General features: G+C 40.3%; 1 protein-coding gene across 3 annotated transcripts; it reads right to left on the bottom strand.

The window, feature by feature from the left end:
• Positions 1–946: 946 nt before the first annotated feature.
• On the bottom strand, positions 947–18491 carry LOC121497135 (aurora kinase A and ninein interacting protein). 3 transcript variants are annotated; one of them, XM_041766301.1, is made up of 4 exons: positions 18060–18491; positions 17720–17860; positions 3727–3865; positions 947–1858 (listed from the first exon to the last, which is right to left on the bottom strand). In XM_041766301.1, the coding sequence occupies exons 1-4, from the start codon at positions 18108–18110 to the stop codon at positions 1005–1007; spliced, it is 1185 nt and encodes a 394-aa protein (XP_041622235.1). In that variant the 5' UTR covers positions 18111–18491; the 3' UTR covers positions 947–1004. The 3 variants fall into 3 exon arrangements, with proteins under 3 accessions (XP_041622235.1, XP_041622236.1, XP_041622237.1); XM_041766302.1 differs by having other exon boundaries at positions 17720–18491; XM_041766303.1 differs by lacking the exon at positions 17720–17860.
• Positions 18492–18867: the final 376 nt, after the last annotated feature.

The following is an 18867-nucleotide window of genomic DNA, read 5'->3' as shown; positions in this document are numbered from 1 at the left end:
ATACTTGCCCCACAGAGGCTATTTAAGCCTCATAAGGTAGCACACCTGCAACATGGAAACCTGCCACTTGGTAGATAACGTCTTGAATAGAACACAGGTGTTGAGATGGGACCTATGGCAATGACAACATATAACTATTAAAAAGTTGCTTTTTCAGAAATAAAACGGTAATATTTTAATTACCATCAGAGTCAGCTTTGTAAATAGCCATTTATTTGGGTTCATAGTTTTACAAAGGAGTTCTCTTATACTTTATAGAAGAGTGGTATCACATCTAGATTGTTAGGCAGCTCAGGCTTTTTTTTTTTTTTTTTTTTTTTTAGCACAGGCTTTTTTTTAGGGAGATGTTTAAACATAGAGTATAAGACTTTAAAATGTAAAGTCCTCACAAAAATAAAATAACAGTTTAAAAAAACCTACCATTGTAGCACCCTGGGTGGCTCAGTTAGGCATCCAACTTGATCTCATGTCATGAGTTCAAGCCCTACATTGGGCTCCACACTGGGCATGGAGCCTACTTCAAAAACAAAAACCCCTACCATCATTCTACTTTCTACTTATTTCTCTATCCTACCTGCCCCCATACACCTGGCCCCAGGAGATTTTGCCTTATCACTCAAAAAGGTGTCCAGAATAACAGTTCCAGGGTTGAGTAGGTAACAGCCAGAGATTAAAACACACATCCATAAGAAGCAACATTCCAGTCAGGCATCTGAAAGGGCAAAGAGTGGCTTTGTAGGCTGAGTAAGGTCTCTTTAGTGAAGGGATAAGTACCTCCCCTAGCTCCTCAGTGCTCATTACAACAGCCTTGTCCAAGTTTACCAGCAACCTCTTCCTCAGGGAGAGATACAATGCCAATCCATACTTTCTCAACAAGTGGCACCACCTGCTTTATTTACGCAAAGAAAATGCTTAGTAATAACCTCATCCCTTGTCTCCCCCACCCCCCAAAATTTCCCTATGGCTCTCTCATTTCTTTTGGAACCAAACCGTTTTAAAGACATTTAGATTTGGTGCCTGATAACTTGATTACCTTCAGAGTCCTGGGTAAAGAGCAAATCAGGCTGCAGATTTAACTGAGTGGGCCTCTCCTGGCACTGAGCCCAAGAGCTGTTAGGAAACTGCCCTAAGCCCCGATGCTGGTTGTTAGTTATATCTCGGAAAGGAGCTCTAGACTTGTGGGCAATGACCCGTTGGCCCTGAGAATCCTCAGTGAAAAGCTGACTCCAGGAGTCCTTGTCATTCTTTTCACTGTCCCAGGAAAACACAGGGACAGGATAAGGGCTTTGTTTCCCAGAATCTGTGTCTTCTCCATTCCAGGAATCCCTGTAGTTTTGAAAGAGGATGGGGGTTTGGGTGATTTCTTTGGCAGACACCTTTTCTAATTTGGTCTTGTCCAAGGGCTGAAGGCCCTTGCCCCTAGGTGGTTGAACATGTCTCTGCGCATCCTGATAGTTCTTTTTATTAGATCCATGAAGCCATTCCCTTTTCCAGGAAGGGTCTTTCTCTCCTTCCTTTTGGTCCAGCAAGTGAGAATGTTCCAAGTTCTGAGCGAGGGAACAAGAGAATGAGGCTTTATTCTTCCCAGCACAGACTAAGGTATCAGGCTGGGGCAAAGACAGCGCAGTCAAAAATGCAGTTCCCATTCTGTGGTGGCCAGAAGCCTGGAGGGACTGAGAAGAAAGTTCAGCTTCCTGGGTATCTGCAGGGGTTGAAGTGGCTAATGGGGGTGCCATGCAGTCATCCTCCAAGCCCTGGATCAGATGATCTAGATGGGCTGCATCTTTCTTACATTCTTTGTTGGTCTGACTCTCTGTATGAGATGAAACTCTCCTCTGGTCACCACCATTTGTCTTTCCTAGTAAGACAGATGTGAATAATTATTCTGCAGGAAATCTCTACCCTAAGCAGGATTTAGCTGGCTTTTTCTGAAATTAGTATCAGCTACTGTCACTACCTAGCACAGGGGCCTTAGACTTGTCACACACCTTTGTAGCTGATCTTTTTTTTTTTTTTTTAATATTTGAGAGAGAAAAGAGAGAGCATGGTGGGGGGGGGGTGGGCGGGGTGGAGAACCAGACTCCCCCACTGGGCAGGGAGCCCCATGTGGGGCTCAATCCCAGGACCCAGAGATCATGACCTGAGCTGAAGGCAAACCAGATGCTTAACTGACTGAGCCACCCAGACATCCCATGATCTTCCTGCTTTCACTTTCTACTTTCTCCAGAATGATCCTTCTAAAACACAGACCTTGTACTGCGCTACTCAAATATACGGATGCTTCTAATGACCTAATAAAGTCAAACATGGTAGGTATACTCAAACCACAGCCTACTTTTCTCAGCTGTGTTTTCATTTATGGGGTTTGTTTAACAGGGCACATCAGTTTTGTGTTTTGTTTTTTATTTAATATGGTTTCTGTTAAATAGTGGTCCTGGCCCAATATAGATTCCTGGATATTATCCTTTTTGAGAAGTATGCACAATACAATTTTTGTAAGGTTACTAAGATCACATTAACCAGCCAACTCTAAAAAACCCTCTATTGACAGTCCAAAGAACATTAAACCCTCCACTCTGCAAACATTGCCTGGGGAAGGGAATAAAGACAATTAGATGCTAAGCAACTAGCTAGAAAGACAATATTAAGAAACTACTAGTGTCCAACCTGTCCACTTTATCAGGCATGCAATGGATCCTCTTCTACCTTAAGGATGAATAATAACGTGAACTTCCCACTTCCCTCTCAAATTATACCAAGATCTAATTACAAAGCTGAATGATTTCCTTTTTCCCTCTCCAACAAGAATTATCCTACAAAAACTGTTTTGTGAAAGATTTCTCAACTTTGCCTAAGAATTCAATACATTATAGAATATACTAGAATTCTGAAATTACAAGGGGTGCTTGAGTGGCTTGGTTGGTTACACATCCAACTCTTGATCTCAGGTCTTGATCTTGAGGTTGAGAATTCAAGCCCCATATTGGGCTCCATGGTGGACATGGAGCCTATTAAAAAAAACAACAATAACAATTCAAAAGTGTCCCTGCAAAAAATCTGCCCTTGTTACTTAAAGCAAAAGGGTGCTTACTTTTAAGTTTCTATTTGGGGCAGTGGGAGTAAATTTTGAAGATTTATGCAAAGCAATCCTGGGAATCGCATCAAGAGGTAGAGCTCTTCACTCAAAACCCTCCAACTGGCAGACATCCTGGTCTGTAAGCCCCAGCCTGCTCTGAGGCAGCTCATCCCCTGAAAAGGGACATGTAAGCAAAGAACTGCCAAAGGATGATGAGACACAAGCCAACTTTATGCAAACCTTTCTAAGAAAAAAAAAATCTTTGAACTCTAATTTGAGAAGCATTATACAGAATTATGTTATCAAGTAATCCTATATAGACTGCTCATTATGGCCAATCCAAGACATTTATCTAACTACTAATGGCAGGTCAGCTCCCCTGTATCCCCTAACTCCCCAAGCATACTTTCTCCTCACTGCTCTGTCAGGGAATACAAATATTTAATATTAGACTGAGCACACAGAATTAGAAAATGTTGGTAAAAGCATGTATATATTGTTTTGCAGAAGAGGATGTTCTGTTGTTTGATATCCTCTTCTAAGAAGTTAGCTAAGTTTAACTGGTGTCGCACTTCTCATAAATTTTCCAGCATGGAAAAATGCACACACTCCCTTTTGCTCCCTGGATATTCCCAGGCGGGTCATCATACCTGGCTGCAAGGTGAAGAAGGAAGCAATGCTGGTCTGCCGAATGCCTATAGGTGGAATTCTTTGAGTTAAAGAAATCTTAGCCTTTTTCTCTCCAGAAAAGAGTTTTAGCATTTGGGTGCTTGGCTTCATTAAATGTGTCTGAGAAGGGGGAGAAAAAGAATAATAGAATCTGTTAATATCAAAACAACGGCCAAACAGAAGAGATTCAATATACGTGCGACCCTCATGGAACCGCACTAGACCCTTTGGATTCTACTCCTATACTACTCTCTGAGTAGTTTTTGCTGTACATCATCATCTACCATTTCCTGCCACAATGATGATGTTTGTTTTTCTCAGGAAATCACATATTCCAACTATAGCACAATCTTTCTGCTTCCCCACAGAAATCAGTCACGCTGACTAAAGAAACAAGATTTGTTAGAGTGATTCCAGGGATGATACTCTCTCTTACATTTAAAGAGAACTAATGATTCTACATCTGCATTTGACACATTTTTAGTGGTTTTCAAATAGTCACATATGGTTAAAAGCATGGCTCACACAGCTTGGGTTCCAATCAATCCCAATTCTGCCACTGCTACTTATTGTGTGACCCTCACAAGTTGCTTAATCTAGGTCTCATTCTCAGGTGTGAAACGGGAACAGTAAAGTATCTATCACATAGGGCTTTATGAGGATTTGGTGAGTTAATTCACATAAAAGGTTTATACAGTTCCTGAGGTTCAATACTAATTGGTTATTACTAGGAAGAAGAGCAGAGAAACAACAGTCTTATATACTCATAGCCCATTTATACTTTGTAGTATGAATTTGTACCAGAAAAGGTTTGGGAAGTAAGTTTTGTTGACTATAAATATAACCTAATCTTTATTTAGTGTGATTTGTTTTTATTTCCACTTACTTATTATGGAATGCCTGAGAAGTAACCCTGAGAGCAGGGTAATTTATATTCAATTCAGTTTATGTGAGAGCCAAAGAAGAATGAGATTTGCCAATATTCATGCTGCAAGTTGGAGATAGGTCTGAAACTTGAACTCAGATTATTAATTCTAGCCCAAAGTTGACATCATTTTTACATTGGAAATTAAAATGTACCTTAAGTGGGTAAAAAAAGAAAAATCCTTGGTATAAAACTCATTCTTTGATTTGCAGTACTTGTGTGGAACTTTTCCCTCAACCATGCAAAACTAGAAAACTGGGTAAAATACATGGAACAACTGGTATTAGATGGTGGACAACAGGAACTGCATTAGATTGTGAGCTCTGAAAGAAGGAAAACAAATGAGGTGAGCCCTACGATGACTCTAGCTTTCTGCCTGGAATCACTTGACAGACCAAAATATACGGACAAAGTACTCAGGCACTGTACTCTGGATTAAATGAATACATTGAGATTGGAATTTGGAGAAACTGAGGTTGCCACTTCTCTCAAGTTGTGAAGTCCATATTCCCTCACCTTGAACTTGGGAAGAATTTTGTGACTGTCCAACCCATAAAGGTGATTAGAAGTAACATTACATGGTTTCCAAAACTAGGTCATAAAAATGCCATGTACTCTTGTCTTGCTTTCTTGAGATGCTCATTCTTAGAACCTGGCCACCATGCCATGAGGAAGCCCAAGCAGGCACATGAATCTCTAAATTTTATGAGACACATCCTAGATATGTGAAACTATCTGAACATAGAATGCCAGCAAATACTTTAGCACCTATATGCTAGGTGCTTGGAATATACTAATGAACAAAACAGATTGTTTTTGCCCTGGTAAAGCTTACAGCTTAAGGGAAAAGACAGACTAATAATAGTTATTTAAATGACTACAAGAATAGTAGTCCTACAACACAAATACAAAGGATTCTAAGAGAATATTATGAAAAATTATATGCCAACAATCAGGACAACCTCGAAAGAAATGAATAAATTCCTAAAAACAGATAACCTCCCAAAACTGAATCCGAAGAAATAGAAAATTTGAACAGACTAAGAGAGTAAAACTGAATTGGTAATCAAAAGTTCCCAACAAACAGAAGTCCAGGACGAGACAGCTTCCCAGGTGAATTCTACCAAACACTTAAAAAAAAAAGAGTTCGTATCTACTATTCTCAAACTATTACCAAAAACAGAAGAAGGAAATTTCCAAATTCATTCTATGAAGCCAGCATTACCCTGATATCAAAGCCAGATCAAGATACTACAAAAATAGAGAACTATGGGCCAGTATCTCTGATGAAGGCAAAAATCCTCAACAAAATATTAGCAAACCCAATCAACAATACATTAAAAAAAAAAAAAAATCACTCACCACAATCAAGTGGGATTTATCCCTGGGATGCAAGGGTGGTTCAATATTCACAAATCAATCGACATATCTATCACATCAATAAGAGAAAGGATAAAAACTAAATGATCATTTCAGTAAATGCCAAAAAAGTATTTGACAAAATACAATATCTATTCAAAAACCCTCAACAAAGTAGGTTTAGAGATAACATACTTCAACAGAATAAATCACAACTGACATCATACTCAATGGTGAAAAAAAATGAGAGCTTTTCCCCTATGGTCAGGAATAAGAGAAAGATGTCCACTCTCACCACTTCTATTCAACATAGTATTGGAAGTCCTAGCCACAGCAATCAGACAAGAAAAATGAATACAAAACATCCAAATTGGCAAGGAAGAAGTAAAACTTTCACTATTTGCAGAGGACAAGATACTATATATAGAAAACCCTAAAGACTCCACCAAAAAACTAAAACTGATAAATTAATTCAACAAAGTTAAAGGATACAAAAATCAGTGTACAGAAACCCACTGCATTTCTATATACTAATAATGAAACAGCAGAAAGAGAACTTAAGAAAACAATCCCATTTATAATTGCAGCAAAATAAAATATCTAGGAATAAACTTAGCCAAGGAGATGAAAGACATGTACTCTGAAAACTATAAAACTCTAATGAAAGAAATCGAAGACAACACAAGCAAATGAAAAGATATTCTGTGCTCATGGACTGAAAGAACAAATATTGTCAAAATGTCCCTACTACCCAAAGCAATCTATAAATTAAATGCAATCCCTATCAAAATACAAAACAGTATTTTTCCATAGAACTAGAATAAACAATCCTAAAATTTGTACGGAACCACAAAGGATTCTGAATAGCCAAAGCAATCTTGAAAAAGAAAAACAGAGCTGAAGTATCAAAATTCCAGATTTCAAATACTACAAAGTTGTAGTAATCAAAACAGTATGGTACTGGCATAAAAACAGATACACAGGTCAACTGAACAAAATAGAAAACTCAGAAATAAATATGCCAATTAATCAACAAAAGAGGCAAGACTATGCAATGGGAAGAACTGTCTTCAATAAATGGTGTTGGGAAAACTAGACAGCTACATTCAGAAGAATGAAACCAGACCACTTAATTATACCATACACACACACACACACACACAAAAAAAAAAAAAAAAAAACCCCTCAAAATTGATTAAGGACAAGGCACCTTGGTGGGTCAGTCGGATAAGTGTCTGCCTTCAGCTCAAGTCATGATCCCAGGGTCCAGAAATCAAGACGAGTTGTTGGACTCCCTGCTCTGCAGGGAGTCTGCTTCTCCCTCTGCTCCACGCCTCCCCCTACCCAGCTTGTACTCTCTCTTATGCTTCTGAGGTTCCATACTCATCTCTTCCCACTTCTCCAAATAGCCCATCCTCCTCAGTCTCTCAAAGAAAACCTTTTCCAGTCAGTCACTATCATGCCTTATCAAGTCACACTAAAAGGATGATATTACCTAATAAGGATGCCCTAAGGAAGACTGTTTAAGAACTCTGACCAAGAAAAACTGTCAGGATTCCCATCATCTCCAACAACATAAATCAGCTTTGCTGAATGAATAGAAATAAAGCATTCATCCAAAACTTGTCTCAAACTCTCCAAACCTGCGAAACAAATGACACACTAATCTAGTTCAGAACTTCATAAACTCTTGCCCAGTCCTAGACTAATACAACAGTCTCTTAACTGGTCAGGCCCCTACTCAATGCCTTTCAATCAGTCCCACACCCACACTAATATCTAGATTAACCTCCCTGTAGCACAACTGAGAGCACACCATCTTGCTCAAAGTGTCAGTAGTTTCTCTACTACCTTATAAAGTACTGACTCTCAGACTACACACAACAGTACAATTCCAGTTTACCCTTTTCTCCATTACCAAAACCTCTTCATGTATACTATAGCATAATATCCACATTCCAGTCCCTATTATGGCCTCTACCTTCCTCATTTCTGTGCCTCACACAGAAGGGCCTTTTTTACACAAGTCTGAAATGCTACATTTACTTCAGCTAAGCCCCAACCATTCCTGATTCGCACAGAGTGATCTCTTCCTTTTCTAAATTTGACATTTATCACTTGGTATTTCAAGACTTATTAACAAAATCCTGGTATCAACATTTGATTCACATACTTTTTATCCTGTCCTCCACAGAACTAGTTTAATATACCTAATACTCAACTCAATAAATATTTTAGGAAGAAGGTAGATACACAGGAAGGACACAGTCTGGTTAAAACACATATGTGTGTGTGTGTGTGTGTGTGTGTGTGTGTATACTCATATTTTCAACATTAACAAAGCTCTCAGAAAACATTAACGCTTTTCCAGTACTGTGATCAAAGTGAAGATGAGCTCCTGTCACTGTAATTGATGTCACACATAAGGTCCAGAGCACAGATGAGATGAGTGGTATACCCACTGAAAATTGAAGGTTTTCTTCCCAAAGTACTCTAACAATACTAAATTTATTGCAAGAATATTCTCTAGAACCGCTTGGCACTGATTTTTCATCCAAACCTAATGAAAACTCAAGAGGAATAGGAGAAAAAAGCAATTCCTTTTAAGTATCACAACTTTTTTTTTTTTTTTAAGATTGTATTTATTCATGAAAGACACGGAGGGAGAGAGAGAGGCAGAGACATAGGCAGAGAGAGAAGCAGGCTCTATGCAGGGAGCCCAATGTGGGACTTGATCCCGGAACTCCGGGATCACGTCCTGAACCAAAGGCAAATAGATGCTCAACCGCTGAGCCACCAGGTGTCCCAAGTATCACAACTCCTAATCTGGAGACCAGATAGGTCTACATCCATTACCATTTCATTAGTAAGTCTTATAAAAGGGTATTTCTTGCTAATTTTTCTTAAAGGATGTCACACATGTCAAAGATCACGTACAGTGTTTTCAGACATTTGCCATCAGTTTTGCCCTGATAAGATTATGTATTGAAGATCTGTTTAAACCTCCCAATTTTAACTACTCCAATACAGCAATAGCTAAATGTGACCCCCTCAATAGAAAGGTAATGGTCCCATGCAAGAAAGAAGAGCTCACTTACACTGGAAAGTAGAAGCCTCAAATAAAATGCAATGGAATAGAAACCTCTACTCTGGAGCAAATCCCCAAGTACCCCTGGAGGGTGTCAACTTTATGAAAAGTAGTACTGTCTGTGTGTGCACATACAATATATAGTTGACCCTTGAACAATGTTAGGGTCACCACCTCCATGCATAGTTGAAAATCCGCATATAACTTCTGACTCCCCAAAAACTTAACTATTAATAGCCTACTGTTGACCAAAAGCCTTGTTGATAACACATATTTCGATAAACACATACTTTGTACATTATATGTATTCTTACAATAAAGCTAGAGAAAATATTAAGAAAATCATAAGGAAGAGAAAATATGTTTACAGTACTTAACTGTATTTACCAGAAAAAATCCCGTACAAGTGGACCCACGCAGTTCAAACTCGTTTTGTTCAAGGCTCAACTATACACACAATCGGCCTATATCTATTCTCTCAATTTCAAAACAAGAGCTATTTTTTACTTTTTCTCTACTAATCGTCTACTTACTCCAGTCCCAATTTCTGGCTCTGAAATGTAAATGGAACTAAAGGAAAAATGCAAAGGTCCTTTTAAAAAGGAGATACTAAGGGATGCAAATAACTGGACCAAAGTCACAGTTTAAAAATGTATTTAAGGGACACCCGTTTGGCTCAGTCACTGGAGCTTACAACTCTTGCTCTCAGGTTTGTGAGTTTAAGAGTTGGGTGTAGAAAAAAAAAAAAAAAAAAAAAGAAAAGAGTTGGGTGTAGAGATTACTTAAAAAAAAAATCTTAGGGCAGCCCGGGGGACTCCGCGGTTTAGCGCCGCCTTCAGCCCCGGGATTGATCCCGGAGACCCGGGATCAGGTCGCAGGTCGGGCTCCTTGCATGGAGCCTGCTTCTCCCTCTGCCTGTGTCTCTACCTCTCTGTCTCTCATGAATGAATGAATGAATGAATGAATGAATAAATGAGTATCTTTAAAAAAAAAAAAAACTATTTAATATTGACTATCTTTCCATGTGTGTACCTGAATAGACCTATAACAAGTAAAGAGATTAACAATTTGGAAACTTCCTGCAAAGTAAAGTCAACTGTGTACCACCTGAAGAGGCTAAGAATTTTCAAAACCAGCAAGCCTAGGCTCCTTTTTTGTTTACCAGGCTTCATTTAGCTTCTCTCTCTCCTCTGGCACTTTGCTATAACCAGCAAGAAGAAACCAGGTAGCACCTTCAACACTGCCTAGAAATCTCCCTAGCTACATCACATCACCCAGTTCCTTAGGTACAATTTCTACCTTCCACCTTACTACAGCCAACAATAGTTATAGTAATCTTCTGTCACTACTTAACAAGGATCCCCTTTCCTCTAGTTTCCAGTAAGATTATCTCACTTTCCTTTAAACTCTCATCCACTGCCTCCTCAAAGACCACCCTAGCTCTAGAAATAGTTTCCTAAAAGATCTTCAAGTGGGGCACCTGGGTGGCTCAGTTGGTTAAGGGGCTGGGCTGCCTTTGGAGCAGGCCATGATCTCAGGGTCCTGGGACCGAGCCCCATAACAGGCTCCCTGCTCAGTGGGGAATCTGCTTTTCCTCCTTCCTCTGCTGCTCCCCTGCTTGTGCTCTCTCACTCGCACTCGCTCTCAAATAAATATATAAAATCTTAGGGCAGAGGGGCTCTTCACACTTTCACTAGCACTTTCTTTAGAGTCCTTCCAGCTGCCATTGCCCCCTTCTAAAGCCACTTCCCCATTTTAGGTTTATGTTAGGTAGCACTCCATAGCCAAAACCAAAATCTGTATTAGCTCAACTGCTGCATTAATAAATTGCCACAAAATTTAGCAACGTAAAACAACATTTATTATCTCACAACTTCTATGCATCAGGAACTTGAGAGCAGCCTATCTGCGTGGTTCTAGCAATCTCATTATGTTGCATTTAAGGCATCAACCAAGGTGCAATATACACTTTCAAGGTGGCACACTCATTCAATTGTTAGCAAACACAGTAAGGTTCCTCACCACATGAATGTCTCCATAGAGCTGCTTGCATGTCTGCACAACAGGACAGCTGACTTCCCCTAAAGAGAGAATGAAGCTAAAGCTGCAATGCTGTTTATGACCTAACCTCGAAATTCTAAGATTAACACTTCCATCACATTCTATTCATTAGAGTCACTAAATACTAAGAATGGCCCACACTTCTGAGGATGGGGAGACTTAGCATCCATCTTTTAAAGAGAGGTGTAGCAACAAATTTGTGGACATATTTTAAAACCAACACCCCTCCACCCATAATAAAATGTAATCTCTTCTTCCTCTAAACACACAGAACTTTCTTATGCCTCTAAAGGCACTTATAGTCTAAGAGTTATTTGGGTACCTATCATATCCCATGCTGCCAGAGTTAGAACTATCTTATTCATTATTCACCTTTTTATCATTTGAAGACACCTTACACATTATGAAAAAAAACACACTGGACCAAGCTACACTTACTCTGATGTGATCTGAAGCAAATCTACAAACTTCAATTTCTCCATCTGCAAAATTGAGCTAATCTCACCTCCCTCACAAAGCTACTGAGAAAGTGAATAATACATGTAAAAAGTTTTATAAACCATAAGCCACTAAAGATCATACTGATGAACATTTGTTAAGTTACATTTACAGACCCTTATCAGTCTTACAGTACTGATCCTAACAGGATCCTAAACTAAACTGCATTACAAACTGAAAAAATAGAAATTATTTTTGAGTTATAATGATATTTTAAATATAATTTTGTTGTTAAGTACACACTTTTCTTTTTCAAGATTTATTTATTTGAGAGAGGGGGCAGAGGGAGAGAGAAAGAATCTCAAGCAGACTGCTGAGCAAGGAGTCCAATTTGGGGCTTGATCTCACAACCCTGAGATCATGACCTGAGCCGAAACCAAGAGGCCCAACCAACTGAACTACCCAAGTACCCATGTTAAGTACATGCTTTAACTGCCATTTTACTAGAGGTCTTTTCCAGTCCATCTTTGCTCTAAAAAGCTCTAAGTCTTCCCATTTATCTTCTCATCAGAGTGAGAAAGACAGAATAAGCAACTATGACCACATTTAAAAGGTTTTCTGAAAGCAAAGCTCAGTTGGACTAATTCATTCACTCATTCAATAAATTTGTACTGAGTACCTACCACGTGCCACTGTTTGAAGGCCTGCCTAATGGAACTTTCATTCCAGTAGGGGAACACCATAAATGAACAAGTAAATATACAGTCTGTAGTATACCTGATAGTAAAAGGGCTATGGAGAAAAATAAAGCAAGACTAAGGTGTTAGGGACTATAGGGGGTAGAGGATAAAGAAAAGGCTATTTTATGGTGGTTAAGAAATGGACTCAATGATAAGTTCACATCTGAACAAATGAAAGAGCAGAGCCATGTGGCAATTTTAATCCCTATGTATTAGAAGGTATACAAAGGTCCCTGCAGAAGTGTACTTGGCTTAAAGACTAGCAAGAAGGCCAGTATGACAAGAGCAGAGTGAGGGAGAGAGAAGAGTAGTAGATGAGGTCTAAAATGTATGACAGGGCCAACATACATGGGCAAATTGTGCCTTGCAGGCCTCAGAGATTGTTTTTTACCAGAAGGTAGGAAACCACTAGACAGTTTTAAAATTAACAGTGAGCAAAGGGTCACTCTCATTCTGGGTCAGGCAACAGTGGAAGAAGTAGGAAATTATGAGATTCTGAACACATGTGAAGGCATAGTCCAAAATGCTGATGGACTGAATGTTGGTGAAGGTGCAGAATGTCACGGTGGCATTCATTATTCTGCCAAGGCTATCAGAAACCATTCATGACTCAGCCAAGATTTCTGTTATCTTCTTATTTCTGTCCCCTTCTTAGTTAGTCCCACTTCTCTGCTACATATATTTCAAGGGTTAGAAACTAAATTGCATTACAAGTGAAAACGAAATAGAAATTATTTTTGAGTTATAATGATATTTTAGGGCAGCCTGGGTGGCTCAGTGGCTTAGCACCACCTTCAGTCCCGGGTGTGGTCCTGGAGACCCAGGATCGAATCCCACATCAGGCTCTCTGCATGGAATGGAGCCTGCTTCTCCCTCTGCCTGTGTCTGTGCCTCTGTGTATGTGTGTGTGTGTGTGCCTCTCATTCATGAATGAATGAATGAATGAATGAATAAATAAATAAATAAATAAAACACAATACAATACACCTGGGAGACAGCAAACATACAAAACACATACTAAACCTTTTTACCTCTTTATTGTGTAGAAAAACATCTCAGAAATATTTCTCAGTGTTTTAATAAAGAGGTAGCAAAGTTAAAATACAAAATTTGAAAATCATTTAAACTAAAATGGCCTTTTTAAAAACTCATACTAAAACTCATGTCTCACATGGGAAGTTCTCCATCATATATTTAGTGAAAGGTGAATAATACAATATGCTCAAGATAATCTCATCTATGGGGGAAATAAATATATTTATACACATAGAAAATGTCTCAAAGCATACCAAATTGTTAAAAGTAGCTACTACCAGTGAAGCCTTCTGTTTTTTTATTTAGTATAATTCTATACTGATTTTTTTTTTTTACAAACATATATTTCTCTCCTACTAAAAAAGCTGAAATGAAAATAAATAGAGTATCCTCCATACCAAGGCCTAGGTAATGAGGCCAAGCTTGCCATGCCTCTGTGGTACCAAGAGAGAAGCAAACTCACTCAAACACAAGCATCTACTTTCCAGCTAGACCTAGAACCACCTCATTACTCACCTCAAAATAGCACAGTTCTATTTAGGATCAAGTGGGAAGGGGCATATTTTCTAAAACACTGGCCACTAGCAACTGCCTATTAACTCAAAACATATGTGTGCCTACTTGATAGCTACTCTAGGAAAAGGCAGGTTTCTACATTCTGTGAAAGAGAATCTTCAGTATTCTAATCTGGGCTGAAAGCCTTAAAAAGTTAACCAATTTTTAACAAAGTTAAAAAAAAATTTTTTTAAGATTTATTTATTCATTTTTGAGAAAGCATGAGTGAGAGGAGCAGAGGGAGAGGGAGATAGAATCTCAAGCAGATACCACTGGGAGCGAGGGGCACCTGGGTGGCTCAGTTAATCATCTTTGACTCAGGTTATGATCCTGAGGTCTTAAGATGGAGCCCTGAAATCGTCTCCCTGCTGGGGGAGGGGGAGTGCTGTTTCTCCCTCTGCCCCTCTCCCCAACTTGTGTTCTCTCTCCCTCTTCAATTAATAAATAAAATCTTAAAAAAAAAAAAAAAGCAAGAAAAAGAGTTCTTTGTGGATGCATATGAAATGATACATAAGAAGCAATAAGTGAGAAAAAGCAAGTTGCAGAACAATGTAGAAAATGCTATTTATAAGAATAGATACTGTTTGTTTGTACATAACATAGACTATCCTTGGAAGAATGCCCAAGAAAGTTGTGGCCTCTGAGATGGGCCAAGGATGGTTAAAAGCATTAGGGAGGGCAGCCCGGGTGGCTCAGCAGTTTGGCGCCGCCTTCAGTCCAGGGCCTAATCCTGGAGACTGGGGATCGTGTCCCGCATCAGGGTCCCTGGGTGAAGCCTGCTTCTCCCTCTGCCTGTGTCTCTGCCTCTCTCTCTCTCTCTCTCTCTCTCTCTCTGTCTCTCATGAATAAATAAAATCTTTAAAATAAATAAAAGCATTAGGGAGATATTTTGCTGCCTATCACTGACATACATTTTAAATTATGTACCAGATGAATGTATCTACCCCAAAACATTTTTAAGTAAAAAAATAAAAAATAAAAAAATTGGGGGGCACCTGCATAGCTCAGTCGGTTAATGGCTGGCTGCCTTTGGCTCAGGTCATGATCCCAATATTCTGGGATAGAGCCCCACAATGGGCTCCTTGCTGTGGGCAGTGATGGGACTGCTTTCCCCCTCTCTCTGCCCTCTCCTTGCTTATGTTTGCTCTGTCAAATAAAAACGTAAATTTTTTTTAAAGGAACAGGTGGTTCATTTGCTTTTTCCCAAAAAATGACTTTAGTTGTAAGATGCTTTTTAATAGCCCTCAATTACTTTGTGCAGGAGGTTGTAGCCACTGTAGGGGAGCGAAATTTTCCACCCCAAAATGTGTCTGTTTGGCATATGTATTATTTTAGGCTGATCATTTTTTTTAATATTTTATTTATTTATTAGAAACAGAGAGAGAGCACAGCAGAGACACAGGCAGAGGGAGAAGCCGACTCCATGCATGGAGCCTGACGTGGGACTCGATCCCAGTCCTCCAGGATCACGCCTTAGGCTGAAGGCGGCACTAAACTGCTAAGCCATTGGGGTTGCCCTAGGCTGATCATTTTTAAGGAACACAAGGCTCAAGAACAACTGCTGACTTTCCCCGAACTACCTAAAAAAATTTAGAGGACCTGTTTCAGGAAGGGAGCTACTACCACCGACAGCTATGCAACTAGGGTTGCATTTCTCTACATTAATAATGAGCTATCAGAAAGAAAAATTAAGAAAATAATCCCATTTACAGCTGCATCAAAAAGAATAAAATACCTAGTAATAAATTTAATGAAAGAGGTGAAAGACCTTTACTATAAAGACTGTAGGAAATGGATGAAAGAAATTGAAGATGATACAAATAAATGGGAAGATACTTTGTGCTCATGGACTGGAAGAATTAATATAGTTAAAACATCCATACTAGACAAAGCAATCTACAAATTCAGTACAATCCATCAAAATACCATTTTTTGCAAAACTAGAACAAAATTATCCTAAAATTTGTATGGAACCCCATATCGGCAAAGCAATGTTGAGAAAGATCAAAGCTTTACATAAGTATCATGCTCCCTGATTTGGAACTATACTACAAAGCTATAATAATCAAAACAGTATGGTACTGACACAAAGACAGACTCATACATAAATAGAACAGAACTGAGGGCCAATAAATGAACCCACACATATATGGTCAATTAATCTACTACAAAGGAGGCAAGAATATACAATGGGGAAGACAGTCTTGTCTCTTCAATAAATGATTCTGGGAAAACTGGACAAACTACATGCAAAAGAATGAAACTATCTTACACCATATATAAAAATAAATTCAAAATGGATTAAAGACTTGAATGTTAAAACCTGAAGTCATAAAACTCTTAGAAGATGGGCAGTAAGCTCTTTGACATCAGTCTTAGCAGTATTTCTTTCAATCAATCTCCTCAGGCAAGGGCAACAAAAGCTAAAATAACAAATAGGATTACATTAAACTAAAAAGTTTTTGCAGAGCAAAGGAAACCATCAACAAAACGGAAAGACAACCTATTGAATGGGAGAAGATATTTGAAAATCACACATCTGATAAAGGGTTAACACCCAAAATATATAAATATTAAAAAAAAATTTTAAAAATGGGCAGAGGACTTGAAAAGACTTCTTTCCAGAGACAACACCCAGATGGCCAACTGAGACATGAAAAGGTGCTCAACATCACTATCCATCAGGAAAATGCAAATCAAAGCCACAATGAGATATTACCCCACACCTTTTAGAATGGCTATCAACCAAAAGACAAAAATAACAAGTGTTGGAGAGGATGTGGAGAAGAGGGAACCCTCATAAACTAGCTGGGAAATGTAAATTGGTGCAACTATGGAAAACAATATGGAAGATCCTCAAAAAATTAAAAATACCATATGATCCAGTAATTCCACTTCCGGGTATTTATCTGAAGAGAATGAAAACACCAAATGGAAGAGATATATGTGCCCCTATTTACAAGAGGCAAGATATGGACACGACCCAAGTGTCCATCAATAGAGGGACGGGTAAAGAAGATGTGGTAAATATATCCAGTGAAATATTACACAGCCATAAAGCACGAAGTCTTGCCATTCTTGACGGCATGGATGCACCTAGTAGGTATTAGGCTAAGTGAGATAAGTTACACGGAAAAAGACAAACAATGTATGACATCACCTGTATGTGGAAAATCTAAATAACAAATCGAAACAGAAACAGACTCTCAGGTATAGGAAACAAACTGTTGGGGGCGGGGGGAGGGGCTGGGGAGGAGAAGAAACAGGTGAAGAGGATTAAGAGGCACAAACTTCCAGTTAGAAAATAAGTCACGGGGAGGCTAAGTACCACCTAGGGAATATAGTCAATAATATTATCGTAACTTTGTATGGTGACCATGGCAACCACAGTGGATTTCTTAATGTTTAAAAATATCGAATCACTATGACGTAAGACTGAAATTAACAAGATACCGAATGTCCAGTATTGTCCGTTAAAAAACAAACAAAAACAACACTCCTCAGGGCAAATTCTTTCTCCGTCCTCTCCCCACACCCGGGAGCCTAGTGTCCCAGTCGCATCCTCACCCGTCCACAGCGCGCCGGCCTTCCGCCCCCGGGGCCTCCACTCTTCCCAAACCCCATTTCTCTCCCCTCTGCAAGCTCCAACCCCCCTCGCCTCAGAATTCCCCACGCCGCTCCTTCCTCCCCCGCGACCGGCCCTCCAGCACCGGCCTTCTCACGCCTCCAGGCCCCAATCCCTCCGGCGACACCCTCTCACGCCCGCGGCCCACCTGCACTCGCCGCCTCTTCAGGGCCGCCGCGTCCAGCCACACGCCACAGGCCTCCTCCTCGGGGCCCCTCCGCCTCATGGCCGCTGCCGCGACCCGGCCGACAGCTCGCCCGGCTCCCGCTCCCGCCGCCTCACAGAAGGGCTGTAACGGCCTCCGCCGACGTTCGGATCTCGCGCCAACGCCGGGGGCGGGGCTACGCGGCGGCCCGCGACGCAGGCCCCGCCCCGGCCCCCGGCCCCGCCCCCTGTCTCCGCGCCCGGCCCCACCCGCTCGGCTCCTCGGGGGAGCGCCTTTCGTGTCCCCAGGTCTTCACGTTCCCAGAGGTTCCCGAGTTGCTTACCGCGCCGAGGCTGTGTGAACGTGCTCGCGACGATGCACAAGGAACATGCATTTCTTTTCGCTAAGTTAGTTGCACTTTCTTGTAAACAGAACTACCCCGGGCTCAGGGTTTTCCAGTCTCCCGGCTGCATCCTTACAGCCATCCCAAAAGGGCGGAGCCCAGGCTGCGGTGGCCAAGTCCAAAGCCAGGGTCACCAGCACTAACCGTGCACTGGAGTTCGTGAATTACTTTTGAAATTCAAAAACAAAAAACAAAAAAACCTAAGCATAACTATAAAACATACAAAGGAGAGGATTTAGAAACCACTACAAAAGGGGCACCTGGGTGGCTCAGCCAGTTAAGTGTCTGCCTTCTGTGAGGGGGTGGTATCTGTCATGATCTCAGGGTCCTGGGATCAAGCCCCACATTCTCCTCTTTCTGCTCATTGGGGAGTCTGCTTCTCCCTCTCCCGCTCCCCCTGCTTGTGCTCTCTCATTCTGTTAAATAAAATCTTCTTTAAAAAATAAAAAATAAAAATAAATAAATAAATAAAAATAAAAAATAAGGGATGCCTGGGTGGCTCAGCGCCTTCGGCTCAGGACGTGATCCCAGAGTGCCACCTGGAGTCCCACATCCATCTCCCTGCACGGAGCCTGCTTCTCCCTCTGCCTATGTCTCTCTCTCTGTATGTCTCTCATGAATAAATTTTAAAGATCTTTAAAATAAATAATAATAAAAAGGTTAAAATGAAAACTAAAAATCTGGAGTCCCAGGCCTGTCAGCTTCCAGAACTATCTCCCAGTCCTGCTTTCACACCTTAAGAGTGACC

The sequence above is a fragment of the Vulpes lagopus genome, chromosome 8, assembly GCF_018345385.1.
Source record: "Vulpes lagopus strain Blue_001 chromosome 8, ASM1834538v1, whole genome shotgun sequence".
Taxonomy (NCBI): domain Eukaryota; kingdom Metazoa; phylum Chordata; class Mammalia; order Carnivora; family Canidae; genus Vulpes; species Vulpes lagopus.
This window is presented reverse-complemented; position numbering and strand designations above follow the sequence as displayed.

Coding starts and splice junctions, on each gene's coding strand:
- LOC121497135 (XM_041766301.1), bottom strand. CDS start 18,110: ATGCATGTTCCTTGTGCATCGTCGCGAGCACGTTCACACAGCCTCGGC. Junction 17,861..18,059: donor GTTCACACAGCCTCGGCGCG/GTAAGCAACTCG, acceptor AGGCCGTTACAG/CCCTTCTGTGAGGCGGCGGG. Junction 1,859..3,726: donor CTTCTTCACCTTGCAGCCAG/GTATGATGACCC, acceptor CTGTCTTACTAG/GAAAGACAAATGGTGGTGAC.